Source organism: Phallusia mammillata, chromosome 4, assembly GCF_965637545.1.
Source record: "Phallusia mammillata chromosome 4, kaPhaMamm4.hap1.1, whole genome shotgun sequence".
In the NCBI taxonomy this organism is placed as follows: Eukaryota; Metazoa; Chordata; class Ascidiacea; order Phlebobranchia; family Ascidiidae; genus Phallusia; species Phallusia mammillata.
In genome coordinates, this window is record NC_137255.1 from 26,195,006 (window position 1) to 26,207,779 (window position 12,774).

The window sequence follows — 12,774 nt, forward strand, 5'->3', positions numbered from 1 at the left end:
GGATCGTATTTTTGGTGTTGAAAGTAAAAATATAACCTCCACCTCAACTTTGCTTTCTTGATTGTTCACATTGCTGATTAAACTGTAATAATTTTAATACATTTTAGCAAATATCAAACAAATAACTAAACACAAAAACACCAAAGATGTAGATTAATCGTAGACATTTTATCACTCAGACGTTTCGACAAAAACAATTGTGATCATAGTGCAAAAGTAAACAAGCATAATTATCTTAATTATGCATTTGTTAATAAATTATTGCTTGTTTTAACCCACGATTTAACCCAAAGGCTAGCATCTGACACTAAACGGCAGAAAAATGAGACGCACAAATGGGGAAAACAACAGTTAATTACTTACATGCAACATAAAATACATGACGTATCACAAACATAATGTTTGAATAACTTAAATATTTCGACAATAAACATGCAATATATCATATAAATACCATTTTGTATGCAGATAACATTGCATGTTACAGCTAAACTAATTTTTACAAGCACAGAGTAAAACAATAAACGATTAGCAAAAAGGGTATTAAAAATGACTGCAGATCATTCGTGTGACAAACTCAAAATCGCATCGGTAAAGCTCCACAAGTGCAAAAACAAGGTACAGTCTGCAACTTTACATGTTCGCGCATAGTTCTTTTATGCAGTTTTTACAAAGTTTAATGTATTGTGTACATCGATTGTTGTAGGATGTCTACACTCACTATACGGGGTCGTAATTATAAGGACTCGTCTTTGATGCCGTGGCAAAACACAGAGGTCAAAATACATAAAGCGAGGGCGATACAGACGGTTGGTGGCGGTAGAGAGCACATCAACAACTGATCAGTAGAAGCGCATAAACATGACAACAGCACAAATGCTGGCTAAGGCGATAGCGTGTTCAAAGAGATACGGATTTGACAAGCACATTTTTTCTCCAAAACTAATGATTGTTGCAACTGATGGCTTGCGGTTAGCCAGTATTAAAGCCAAGTTGCACAAAACACAAATGATCCATCAACAATTTCGATTTGAACAAAACGAAGAAAATTAAAACATAGAAAAGCAATCCAAATCTGACCCCATTTAGTGAATTTCAGCAATCCTTTTTATTTGGTGTTTATTAAATTAAGTGCTGACTGTCATTGAAACATTTGATACTGTAATATCAACAAATCTAAAACCACACAAAAAAATAATAAATCAAACTCTGAAACCAAGTATACAACAACGTAAGTAACGTTCTAAAAAGGGACATATTAACAGCATTGTAGGTTTAAACAAGTTAAACATAACAGCTAAATGATCACAAATTACATCAAGGAAATACTTTCGACTATACATCCATTTAATCTTGAAAGTTTTTCCGTGATAAATATAAATACATCATAAACAATGATCTAACAATAAAATGTACCGAAGTTTATGCCGAGAAGAATTTTCGCTTTCCATTAAACCTAGTCAAAGACAAACTGATTGCGAATCGACAAACGTCACTCATAAGCGTTCTGGCCACAAAGTTTATTTTTAACATTGCTACATGAGCAGTCGGATTCAAAATAACTTTGCGAGATTATTTAATTCACTCTTCATTTTGCAAAAAAAAGGTTTAAAGGTTAAATTTGTTTAACTGCAAATAAACCTGAACTTGAATTTACTCAATAAAAAAATTTAGACGAAAAGGTAGCGAAAACGACACACCGCCAGGGTTAATTTAGTGACCAAAACGAAGAGCAGATACCTCATCTAAGATTTAAATTAGAAGTGTGTCGACTTTGAACTGAGGAAGAGTCGAAAGTCACAGAGGAGCAAACATGGAAACATGGGCACAGGAAGCACATCCAGTGTCTGTTTAAACGGCCACGTTTAGGCAAACCCTGTTGCCACGAGCAGAAACGCAAAATTTGGTGTTTAAAATAGTGATGTACCGAATATTCAATTTTCCGAATTTATTCGGCCAAATCGTCCATTTTTACAAAGATTCGCTTTCGGCCGAATAATTTGTTACGGTTAGGCTGAAACCGAATGTTTTGCGAACACAAATTTGAAGCGTTAAACGTGTCATTTGTGTTTGATAAGGCTCCACACAATCTTTCAAACTACACCGTAACAAATATCGCGTCAATTATTATTATTAAACCGAAACCGAATATTCGGTACATTTCTAGTATAAGAACATAATCATATACGTTCTTCAGTTAAATTCAACAAATTAAATCAGAATACAAGAAGCCGAACATAAATCTGAATCCACAAACAACATGTTGCGTTTCATCTGATATAATGTTCACGATACTGAGCGCTGACAATGAAAAGTAACAAATGCACAGAAAAAGGATAAATATACGTAACAATAAAACTTTGTATACTTCTGTCTAAGACACAAGATTTTGACTGTAATAGTAAAGCCAAACAGCACAACGAAATTTTCAAAACGTGCAAGAATTAAATACAATTTTAAACGGTATAGAATCATTCATCGCTAAGCTTAAGTTTAAAACCAAATCACTGCTACGAAAAACACAGCAACGTTTTTAGTGAAACTTTGAAATAGAAAAGATTTACAGTATTTCAATTTACAGCACGTGATAATATCAAAAGCATACAAGCACAGCAAAATATTTACATAGTTTAACTATTATTTACATTCGAAGGGTCGTTTAATAAATACAAGTTACAATAAATGAATTCGTCACAACAAAATGATCAGAATGTGCGAAAAATATCAATTTGAAATTGGTCAGATTAAGCAGGAACTCGAATAATAATCGGCATTGTGACGAATTTATTAAATAACAATCGGAAAATTACATGACGTCAAAGCCATACTGACCAATAGTGTCACCAGTGGTGGCGCTAGATGAACAGGGTTGTGATGCTAAGAAAGTTACGTGTAATGCGTAAGGCCTTGCAAGAGCGAGAGTGCCACAATAAAGCAATATAGACGGATATACTGAGAAACTGAAAAAAACTGTTTTGTAAGTAATATGAAAAAATGATTTATAAGAACGTTTAAGATCGTGTCCTGCATGCACATGCATGCACTTAATTAAGGCACAAGAACCAGAGCAAGTGATCAACGCAGCATTTATGTTTTTGTTTAGGTTTGTTTGAAGTAAAAAGGTTTGTATTATTTAAACATAACTTTTCCTCGCGACTTTGATCTGATGAGATTCTCCCCTGCTTCTGAGAAGTAGTTTCCCCAAACACGCAAATCGCTAATGTTGTGAACACATCGAGCCAATGACTCAGCACTTTCATCTGTCAGGTGGTTGTAAGACAGATCAAGAGATTTCATCTGAATAAAACAACTGTTAAGTGAATTCAAAAGAGTTCAAAAAGGTTGATTATTATATTTTTACGGAAGCCAATCAAAAACTTATGATGGCATTTTATTACGTAACACTTTGGTAGCAGCATGATGAGAAGACATTAAAGCAAAAAATGTAAAAAATGTTCTTGTTTGACATTCAAACTAATCTAGGTATTATTCCGTAGAATACACATAGTAATGGTGCGTACATATGTTCGAGAATTGTGTTTATTACGTAGGATCGTATTTAAACATCAGGTTTTACATTGACCAAATTGAGCTGCGATTGTTTGTTCTACCGCAGGAGTCTGTAACTTTAAATTTGTCCTGGGCCAATTTTTAGACCTGTCTAGAAGCCGCATTCCCAGAAGAATATCTGATCACATTACTATGGAATTAACACTCTATGCCAGCTGTTTTCAAACTGGATTTCGTGGTCTCTAAATGGTTAACGGCGCTGTTTCCCTTGGACCTTCAAGAGCTCATGGCTTTACAATCTTACTTAAGTAACAATGAAGGCATCTGTTTACGCATAATTTCATATCTTAGTTTGATCTGTGGTGTCACAAACCGCTCTTAGATCATTGTTATGCTTAACCAAGTAAATAATATTTAAGTGAAATGAATCCTAAAGCGGTACTGCTAAAATATAAATTAAATACTTAAATATCCTTAGGTGTTTATTGACTTTGGTCTTGTATTTATGTTGGACCGAAACGTCTGTTTTGTTAAAGTTTACACTTAGTGATATGGTGTCGGTTAGAATTTCATTGATTTTTCTTTGAACACTAGAGTGGGTAAAACAAAAATATGGTATTAATATTTTATTCATTTGCTAATAACGCCGCAGGCCATGGAAAATTGCCTCGCCGGCCACGTGTTGACCCCTGTTCTAACGCAATTTGTTCTAACGCATTTAAAGACGGAAAATACTTGACTGAAAATAGAAAAATGTGCATTTTGAGCCTATTTCAATTATTCACACAGAATTTTTTCGTTTCACTGTCCCACTTTCCACGTGACAAGATTTAATCTGTGTCACAGGTTTCTGGAATCAACCAAAATCTTTAACATAAATCCCGTTTGTTTTCCTGCTTGTGTTAAACATTTTATTTTGCCATGTTTTATCTAACTGTGTAATGTTATTAACTTACTCAATTTGCTAAATCCTGGAGAGAAGAATACACAACGTATCCTTGTAAAATGTACTGTTAATAAATATCTCGAGGATACAAAACCCATTACAACAGCGGTTCTCAAACTTTTTCAATTTTTTGTCATAACGGTCCCTTCGCAATTTTTTCGAGCAATTTTTTTTCGAGCACCCGTGGTCCAAGTTAAATATATTTATAAAACTAAAAGTTTCTTGGCAAAATCAGCTTTCGAGTTACGTAATAAAGGCAATATATTCCTTTCGGAAGTATTCCCACAACAACATGCAGAATGAATTTAGTTCAGTTTCTTAAGATGCGAAATGTTTTAAGGGCAATTTATTATACGACACAAACCAGAAAATACCAAAACCTGTTAATCACGCTGAGCAGTTAACCACGCAGGGCAAAATTAGTTTTAAATTAACAATAAATGATACGATAATGCCTGTTTACAGTGAAACTGACACCAGGGTAACTGCTCCTGGTTTAATTCAGTTTAAAACTCACTGCCAAACGATAAAGTTTAGTTGAAAAACATCAAAAAAATGTAAGTAGTTCCTATTTTCGGACGCAAGAAAAGATACTGAGATATTTTATAGGGAAATTACTAGTATGTAAGAGCAACTCAATGAGAAGTGTTACAAGCACATTAACCCTATTTTCGTCGTTAGGTAAAACAACTTAAGGGCTGCTACATGAAATTGCATAGCATTTGTTACTTGTCACAGTGTAAAATAAAGTAAAATTCTCCAATGAAGAAAGGTTATTGTTTACAAATGCGCATGCAGTGATAAGATTTGCTCATTTTTGTCGTTGGTTAGCGTAAAAAATGTACTAAATACTAGAACAAAGTGTAAACAAAATATATATTTGTAAAATGTACTGGATTGCATCTCGCTTGGAATTTAATGGATCCTGAAATAAGATGTCATAAACGACACTATAGCGTACTGACAAACTTGGGGTCAACTTAACTACTTGGGGTCAACTGCGAAGTTGCTAATGCAATCATTGTAATAGAAGATATTTATGATTTCATTATTAGATGGTTTATTTCCTATTTAACGTTTAATGTGCAATAATTTTTGTGTGAAATCATTTATACTCACGTAATCACGCCCAATGGCAAACTAAATGTTCCTTATAGTTGTTCACGTGCATAAATAAAAAATTCTTACAGGTTTTTCTAGTTGCTGCACAGAATCGCATAGTGGTCTCAACCCTTCGTTTCCGATCCTGCATCCCAACAGCACAAGCTCGTCGATATTGTGAAGATAGCAAGCCAACAAAGATGCACCCACATCACCGATCTTGTTCATTGAGAGGTCGAGTCCCTTCAGCTGATGTTAAAGCAAAATATCTCCATTCAATTTATAACAAAACAAAACAAACGTGGGAAATCAACAATGTGAGGTTTGTTAGGTTAATGCAGGTTAAGTTTCAAATATTCCTGTAAATTATAGAGGTGGGTAATTAATTTTGAAAAGGAGCCACCCAAAATAACTGACTTGTGTTGGAGGGCCGAACCAACACAAACTTGAACTTAATTCTGCTCAAAATAACTTTCCCCAATTGCTTGCAATATTACGCTGAAATGCTAAAATCCAAATTTTGTATTGGACAATCAAATTCGCGTTTAGGCGGTCGGGTATGTACAAATCAAACAATCAATGTGTTTTTCCTTCAAAACCTGATGTATTATTTTGGACACAAAATGGCTCCATGGGCTTTATTCCGTAATATTGGTTTTGTAACTTGTGTTTTATGTAGACTTTGACCAGCATCACATTTGGATGTTCGCTTACGCATGTGATTCACTGCGTAAATATTTTTTGAAACAAACAGCTATGGCAGTTTTTTCAAGGTGAAAGCACCACTACCGTATTCGATGCAAATCATAAACTTTGTTGCGGTATTACGTTTGTTTATGACTTTTGTTTGTAATATTTCTGATAAGGAATGCGATAACCTTCTGGGCCATGCTTTAAGTAGCTATTTTGTGTCAACTTTGAACAGGAGTTAAGTAATGTTACATGCAAAATTATGTCGCGTCCATGTTGTTTTATAATCATTTGACCAGTGAAGAGTTGACATTTGAAAACTCGTGTGGAACGTCGAATTTAATTTACTCGAATGTGCTTGACCTTTCTTTCTATTTTATATACCAGAGGATACCAGGGGGCACCTGCGCAAAAAATATTCATGTCATAACACACCCAAAGCTACCGCTTGAGTTTTAGCAAACAAAAATAACAGTCAACGATCTGGGGTCAAGGTTAAGTTGCTAATGCATTTGTTCTTATTTTAAGTCGCCTAATGTTTTTTATGCGTATTCTCTTTATGGAATTAGGATGACCTGACCCACTTTCAAATGATGCCACCCAAAATAACTGACTTGAGTTTCAGGGCCGAACAAACACAAACTTAATTCTACTCCGTAATAATTTTGCCCATTTCTTGAAATATTGCGAAATTTTGATATAATTTGACCAGTCATATTCGTGTTTAAGCTCTTCAGCTTGAAAAACTGAGACTATATATTTGTTTCTCCCTATTCCTGCCACAAATGGCTTCACAGGCTTACATAAAAATAAGCAAACACTGGCAGTTTCTTTTTTAAATTTATGTGTCAACACACTGTTAATGACGTTATACAAAGTTTCTTTTTTATCATTTTAATGAAAATGTGCAAATCAAACTTTACTATAATGATATAAATTTACACGAAAATTTTAAAAATTGCTCGAGTTTTATCCTCGGACGAATTTCATGTCGCAAAACAACAACATTGGGAGCAACAAAGCACTTTTGAAACGAAATGGCACGGCACTTAATCATTGTTTCCTTGCTAATTTTGTTTTATTGTTTTATGTTGTTACACAAATGTTAACAATATCTGAGTAAAACCAAAAACTATGCGGCACCCAAGCGGCTAACTCACAGCCGATTCGAGAAAACGGTGAAACGCTGTATAATAAATAACTAATATTGATTGTTTCATTTAATAAACCAGAGTAAAATGTCGCTTTACATTGTCTTGACCAGGGGTCACCAAACTACGGCACACGAGCATATTTTTTGATTTGCCAAATCGTATTGATAACTTTGTAACATTTAAAATATAATTTACTCATCACGAAAGTTTTCCTGTCACGATATGTAGAATAATATTACCTAGTTTCATTACAACGCCCAGGATTAATCTTAAGCTAGTTTATCAGGTCACAGACAAGAGACGAAACTATGCGGTCCGCGCGAATCATTTTTACTTATTCGGCCCGCAGTGAAAAAAGTTTGGTGACCTCTGGTCTTGACGAATGAAACCGAATTAATAGCACTTTGTAAAAATTGTTGGGAACGCTTCTAAATATACAAATGGCACCCAGGGAAAATATGAAACTAAAACACTTAATATGTATCCTGTATTTAATAGTAGTATTATGGCCCACGCAATCACTCAAAACTGTAACTAAAACTTTCTTGTAATTTTTCACATCATAGAATAAATTACTTACAGGCGTTTTCAGTTGCAGTACAGAATCGCCGAGTTGTCTGACTCCTTCACTTCCGATGTCGCATTCCAAAAGCTCCAGCTTTTCGAATTTGTGAAGACAACGAGCCAAGGAAGATGCACCCAGATCACCGATCTTGTTGAAGAAGAGACAGAGTGACTTGAGCTGATGTTTAAATAAGAACAAACACATGTTAACACAGCAGATATACAAACACAACGCAGTGTCACAATGGCCAATTCTGTAATTTAAACTATAGAGGCTTCCATTTTTCTTTCAAATTGTTTGTAACAACGTAACATTTTTAAAGGGCCATAGCTGACATTCTCTTAGGCAACACGCATTATTGAAATAAAACGCATTACCACAAGTCAAAACTTGCATGCGCATCTTTTAAGCAATATAGCGTGACATTTTATGTCGTTGAATTAAAAGACATTGTAAACTTGAAGCAAAATTAGTTTGCTACTGGAAATTTATTTTGGGTTTTGATGCCAACGTATAATGTCTATAAGGTCATGCATTACACAAAAATAACTTTACGTGCTCGTCAAAGTAGTAATTGGTTTCGCATTGCAAAATGCCAACACTTTCATTTTCTGACGGTGACATGTTTTGACATATTAGCAAAACTACGCAACGAGGCTGTCATCAAAATTTCAGATCTTCCGGCAGTTTTTATTTTAGGCTGTCATGATTAATACTTTCCAATGTTTCAAAAAGTTAGAGTAAACAAATCGAAGCACAGTAGCCTGTGACGTCAGACAATCTTTTTTATCGTCATAACAAAATAAACAATTAGAGATATTGCCTAATTAGCAATTGCCGTAGTTTGTGTTATTTTTGGTAAATATTTACAAATACTTTTTGTTTAAGCATTAAAAATACCTAGACAGTTATATTAATTTTATTTGAACAAAATCATGTTGTCAACATATTCATTCTCCTCATGAGAACATTGCCTTGGCGAATTTAAACCACAGTAATACCGGGTTGGCTCTGTGTTGAAGCACAAAGGAAAGGTTTTCGACGTCATCAGGAAAGAGAGATGAATTACTGAGGCGAAGACAATCAGGAAGTATCGAAGCAACAGACGAAGCAATATCTGGATCATTTGACTCATGAGCCCAGGTGCAAACTTTTAAAAGTCGTTTCTTGTCGTTCTTTCCTGATTTGAAGATTTTATTCAGCCAAGACTTCTTGGGGTTTATATTCTCAGTAAGAAACTCGGTCATCCAGAACTTCTTCACTGACCAGGCTTCACTGGAATGTGTAGAGACAAGGGTTTCCAGTTGATTGAAAACCCAAGAATCACAAATTCCAAAAACAAATTTGGAAACAACTTCCCATTTGTCTTCAGTTAGTTGTTTCTGCTGCTTTCTAAATTCATTTACGGACATGATCATCATCATGTAGAAAGCCGCAAAAAACTCTTGCCAAGTAAGGTGAGAAAAGTATCTTACTTTGTGTCCTTCTAATATCGTCAGCTTAAGATTCACTTGCTTTGTTACTGATGTGTTAAGGAAAGCGTCGGCTGTAGCAGATTCGATTCTAGCTTTTCTGAAGTCCTTGTCTTTAAATACCAGCTTGCTCTCAAGAAATGCATCCCAAGCCATTTTGGCCAGTTTGTCCAATTCGCATTCTTGGACCTGTAGATGATCTGTCGTTACGTATTGGCTACAAGTGAAAGCAAGAACTCGTGTGAGCGAAACAAACTGAATATCTCCATCGTAATTCACCAGGTAGTTGAGTGTCAATATGAAATTGACAGGAACATAACAGTATGCAAATACATTAGGGTTTTGGACAAGTTTTTGATGTATGGCATCATATTTGTTGCCACATATCTGACGTCCGAGTTCATTCTGTGATGTTGGAGTTAAACCAAGTATCTGGACTATAAACTTGGGTCGGTATGATGGATGGAGCTTGTATAGTTGAGCTGGTCGTGATGTAAACATCTTTCGAGAATGTGGAAGCAAGTTTCCTCCCGCCAAATGCTTCAAGTAACTTTCCGCAGTGTTTTTATCATGTAAAAGTGGTTTTGAAACTGAAGCGGAAAAAGATTTAATAGCTGCCTCATCCAAACCATCGAAAATTATCAAAACATTAGGGTCACTGCAAATGGTAGCGAGTATGATGGTTGCCTCATCAGGTGTGTAGATCCAGTTTGATAACATGGTGGAAATGAGAAACTGAAGAAGTGTCATCTCTGCCGTGAAATTAAGAAGTCTTATCGCAATGTAAAAGATAAACGATACTCTTCCACACAATTGTCCATCTAATGCTTGAAGAGCCCACTTTTTGGCTGAGGTGGTTTTTCCAATTCCAGCTTGTCCAACCACACCTACTACGTTCCCATGTTTTTCGATGTAGTTTTGTTTTGCTTCGATTTCATGCGCTTTGAATTTCTTCTCAGCTTCTTGTCGTGCCGTTTGTTTAGCAAGAGCAAACATTTTCTCACCGGTAACGTCACTTTCTGGTATTTTGTAAAGCTCCTCACTGCGGTGATAATGTCCTTTTTCTTGAAACTCGTCGCCAATTTGTTGTGGTTTGTTGATTATAGCAACGGGGACGGGTTCTATAGCTCCGTCTAAAAACTCAACTAGTGACGATTCTTCACTGACGATGGCTTTGACTTCTCTCTTTAACAGAGATTTCAGTTGTTCACCTAAACAAAAAACTGTCTTTGAAACAATAATAGCATCGTACGTCGGTTAATACTACGCTGTGTTATAGAGTTTATCTTTGCATTTTAAATAAAATAAGCAAAATTGTCCGTACATTTTTCATTTCTAGTTTCTTTTAACGTATGCTGATGTTGTCCTGCTAAAGGTGAAGATGTTTCTTTCTCCAGAGCAACTGGTGAAGTTGGTTGTGTTGAAGTGTGGGGTTGTTCTTGTGTTTGTTGAACTGTTTGTCGTTGATGAACAAGGGTATAATAGTTGTGTTGATGAACTTCCACTGGTGCGTTGTACACTGCTCCAGTTGTGTTGATGTTTGTGTCTCCGAACTGTGGCGTTTGTGCTTCAGCCTGTAAAACAAAAACCATTTAAAACCAAAATTATTGTTTTTTTCAAATTTCTTACGATATTTATAACTTGGTTCTCTGGGTTGACAGTAGACATTTGATCAGAATGTGGTCGAGGTACAACATCTCTTGTTTGATGGGGTGAGCTGGCTCGGGGCACAGCATCACCCATGTTGTTGGTCTAAGTTGGGTTAAGTGTCAGATTCCTTCGGTTCTTTGGGCAAGTTGGTGTAAGAATTTTCTTTCATTAGATTAGGTGATCCGAGTTGGGCAAAACATTTCTAGGTTTACGGAGGTAGGACAATAAAACCTTGGACACAAAAACACGAATTGCTGTTTTAGTTATGCAATCAGCTGTCGCAATTGCATTGTCTTTTTTACCTTACTTTCAGCTAACATAAAAGCGCCTAAACATGCCAGTCAGAAGCTACGTTGTAGTTTAAGTAACACACCACAATCGTTACACCACGTTAAATTGTTTTAGAATAATGCATTTGTATAAACAACGACAATAGTTTTGTCCTTCATTGTTTTTAATGTGATAAAACAACCAACTTAGGTTGATGTTACAGATGTTTGTTAAAATCGACTAAATCTAACCGATTATTAACAAAATAATGTACATTCAAGTGATAAACATATTCATACTGGGATCAGCCCTGAAGCGTCGATGCAGACCAGCGATCACGGCATACATATCGATAAGTCATAGTACGCAAGGCCTATTGAAGGCGTGTACCCAATCAGATGGTTTTCCAAGCATTTCCCATATGGCAAGGCACATGCTAGAAAAATCAAGCCTGCGGTGGGATTCCAACCCACGACAGGAGTCTATCCGGGACTCGCGCTCTACCAAGTGAGCTACACAGGCTCAGTGGAGAATCCGCCGAAGGTCGAATCACAATCACCATTGCCTACCTTGTGTGCTGCACATGTCAACTTCGTAGTAGGGGATCGCCACTTCGACCATATCAGCTAAGATAAACATATTCATACTGGGATCAGCCCTGACTTAAAACTTAAAAAAATCCCAACCCATCGTGTCAAACGTTCTTTAGCGAACAAGAGATGGGGTCACAATCTCAAACAAAAGTTTCCCGCAAAAAAACAACTGACGTAAGAGGTGTCCCTTCCACCCCAATGTTTCATCTATTCATTTGTATTATGTTACCTGTTACCCCGCTCAGTGCTGGATTAAGGGTCTGCTGGCCTGTAGGCACATTTTACAAGTGGCCTGAAAATCAGGGTTGCCAGCTAAAAAATTATAATTATCAGTGTTGTCAAATCATTGTCACAAAGTTAACTGATTTTAAAGTGGACTGGAATTTTGACTGGCCTGTAGGCACGTGCGTACTTTGCCTAATGGTTAATCCGACACTGACCTCGCTGTCTGTGCCTACGGATCCCAATTTTACAAGCCACAAACTTCTGCGCCAAGTAACTACTCAAATTATGTACCCGGAAGGTGTCGAGTATAAAATAATCATTTGTATTAATCTTCTCGTTCGGACAAAAACTGGCAACATACATCATCATGATTTGACGCCACATTTTTTTATTAGTCTATCGAAATCTTCGCGCAAAACGACTAGAAGGTGGTCATCTCGCACACTTGGAGAAGAAACCATGAAAAAGATAATATCGGAGGCTAGTAGGGAAACTGGTAGTTCTATAGCGTAAGAGTGACACAACATTTTATCCCTTAAAATGAAACATTATACAAATGATACATAGTTCAACCAACTAAAACGTAGCTAAAAATACC

General features: G+C 36.0%; 2 protein-coding genes across 2 annotated transcripts; both read right to left on the minus strand.

Annotated features, from left to right (window-relative positions):
• Nucleotides 1–2,682: 2,682 nt before the first annotated feature.
• On the minus strand, nt 2,683–8,590 carry LOC145223693 (ribonuclease inhibitor-like). Its single transcript, XM_080090089.1, has 4 exons — nt 8,522–8,590; nt 7,982–8,143; nt 5,645–5,806; nt 2,683–3,297 (listed from the first exon to the last, which is right to left on the minus strand). The coding sequence occupies exons 1-4, from the start codon at nt 8,588–8,590 to the stop codon at nt 3,130–3,132; spliced, it is 561 nt and encodes a 186-aa protein (XP_079946215.1). The 3' UTR covers nt 2,683–3,129.
• A 334-nt stretch (nt 8,591–8,924) lies between these two features.
• Nucleotides 8,925–11,313, minus strand: LOC145224431 (protein NLRC5-like). Its single transcript, XM_080090920.1, has 3 exons — nt 11,068–11,313; nt 10,763–11,012; nt 8,925–10,649 (listed from the first exon to the last, which is right to left on the minus strand). Exons 1-3 carry the CDS (start codon nt 11,179–11,181, stop codon nt 8,926–8,928), a joined length of 2,088 nt encoding a protein of 695 aa, XP_079947046.1. The 5' UTR covers nt 11,182–11,313; the 3' UTR covers nt 8,925.
• Between the last annotated feature and the right edge of the window lie 1,461 nt (nt 11,314–12,774).

What these genes read in the sequence shown, in the direction of transcription:
- LOC145223693 (XM_080090089.1), bottom strand. Translation starts at nt 8,590, where the DNA reads ATGTCACCGTCAGAAAATGAAAGTGTTGGCATTTTGCAATGCGAAACC. An exon ending in ATTACTACTTTGACGAGCAC is followed by an intron (nt 8,144 to 8,521) that starts GTAAAGTTATTT and finishes TTTAAACATCAG; the next exon opens with CTCAAGTCACTCTGTCTCTT. An exon ending in TGCAGCAACTAGAAAAACCT is followed by an intron (nt 3,298 to 5,644) that starts GTAAGAATTTTT and finishes TGTTTTATTCAG; the next exon opens with ATGAAATCTCTTGATCTGTC.
- LOC145224431 (XM_080090920.1), bottom strand. Translation starts at nt 11,181, where the DNA reads ATGGGTGATGCTGTGCCCCGAGCCAGCTCACCCCATCAAACAAGAGAT. An exon ending in AGAACCAAGTTATAAATATC is followed by an intron (nt 11,013 to 11,067) that starts GTAAGAAATTTG and finishes TTTGTTTTACAG; the next exon opens with GCTGAAGCACAAACGCCACA. An exon ending in AGAAACTAGAAATGAAAAAT is followed by an intron (nt 10,650 to 10,762) that starts GTACGGACAATT and finishes TTTTTTGTTTAG; the next exon opens with GTGAACAACTGAAATCTCTG.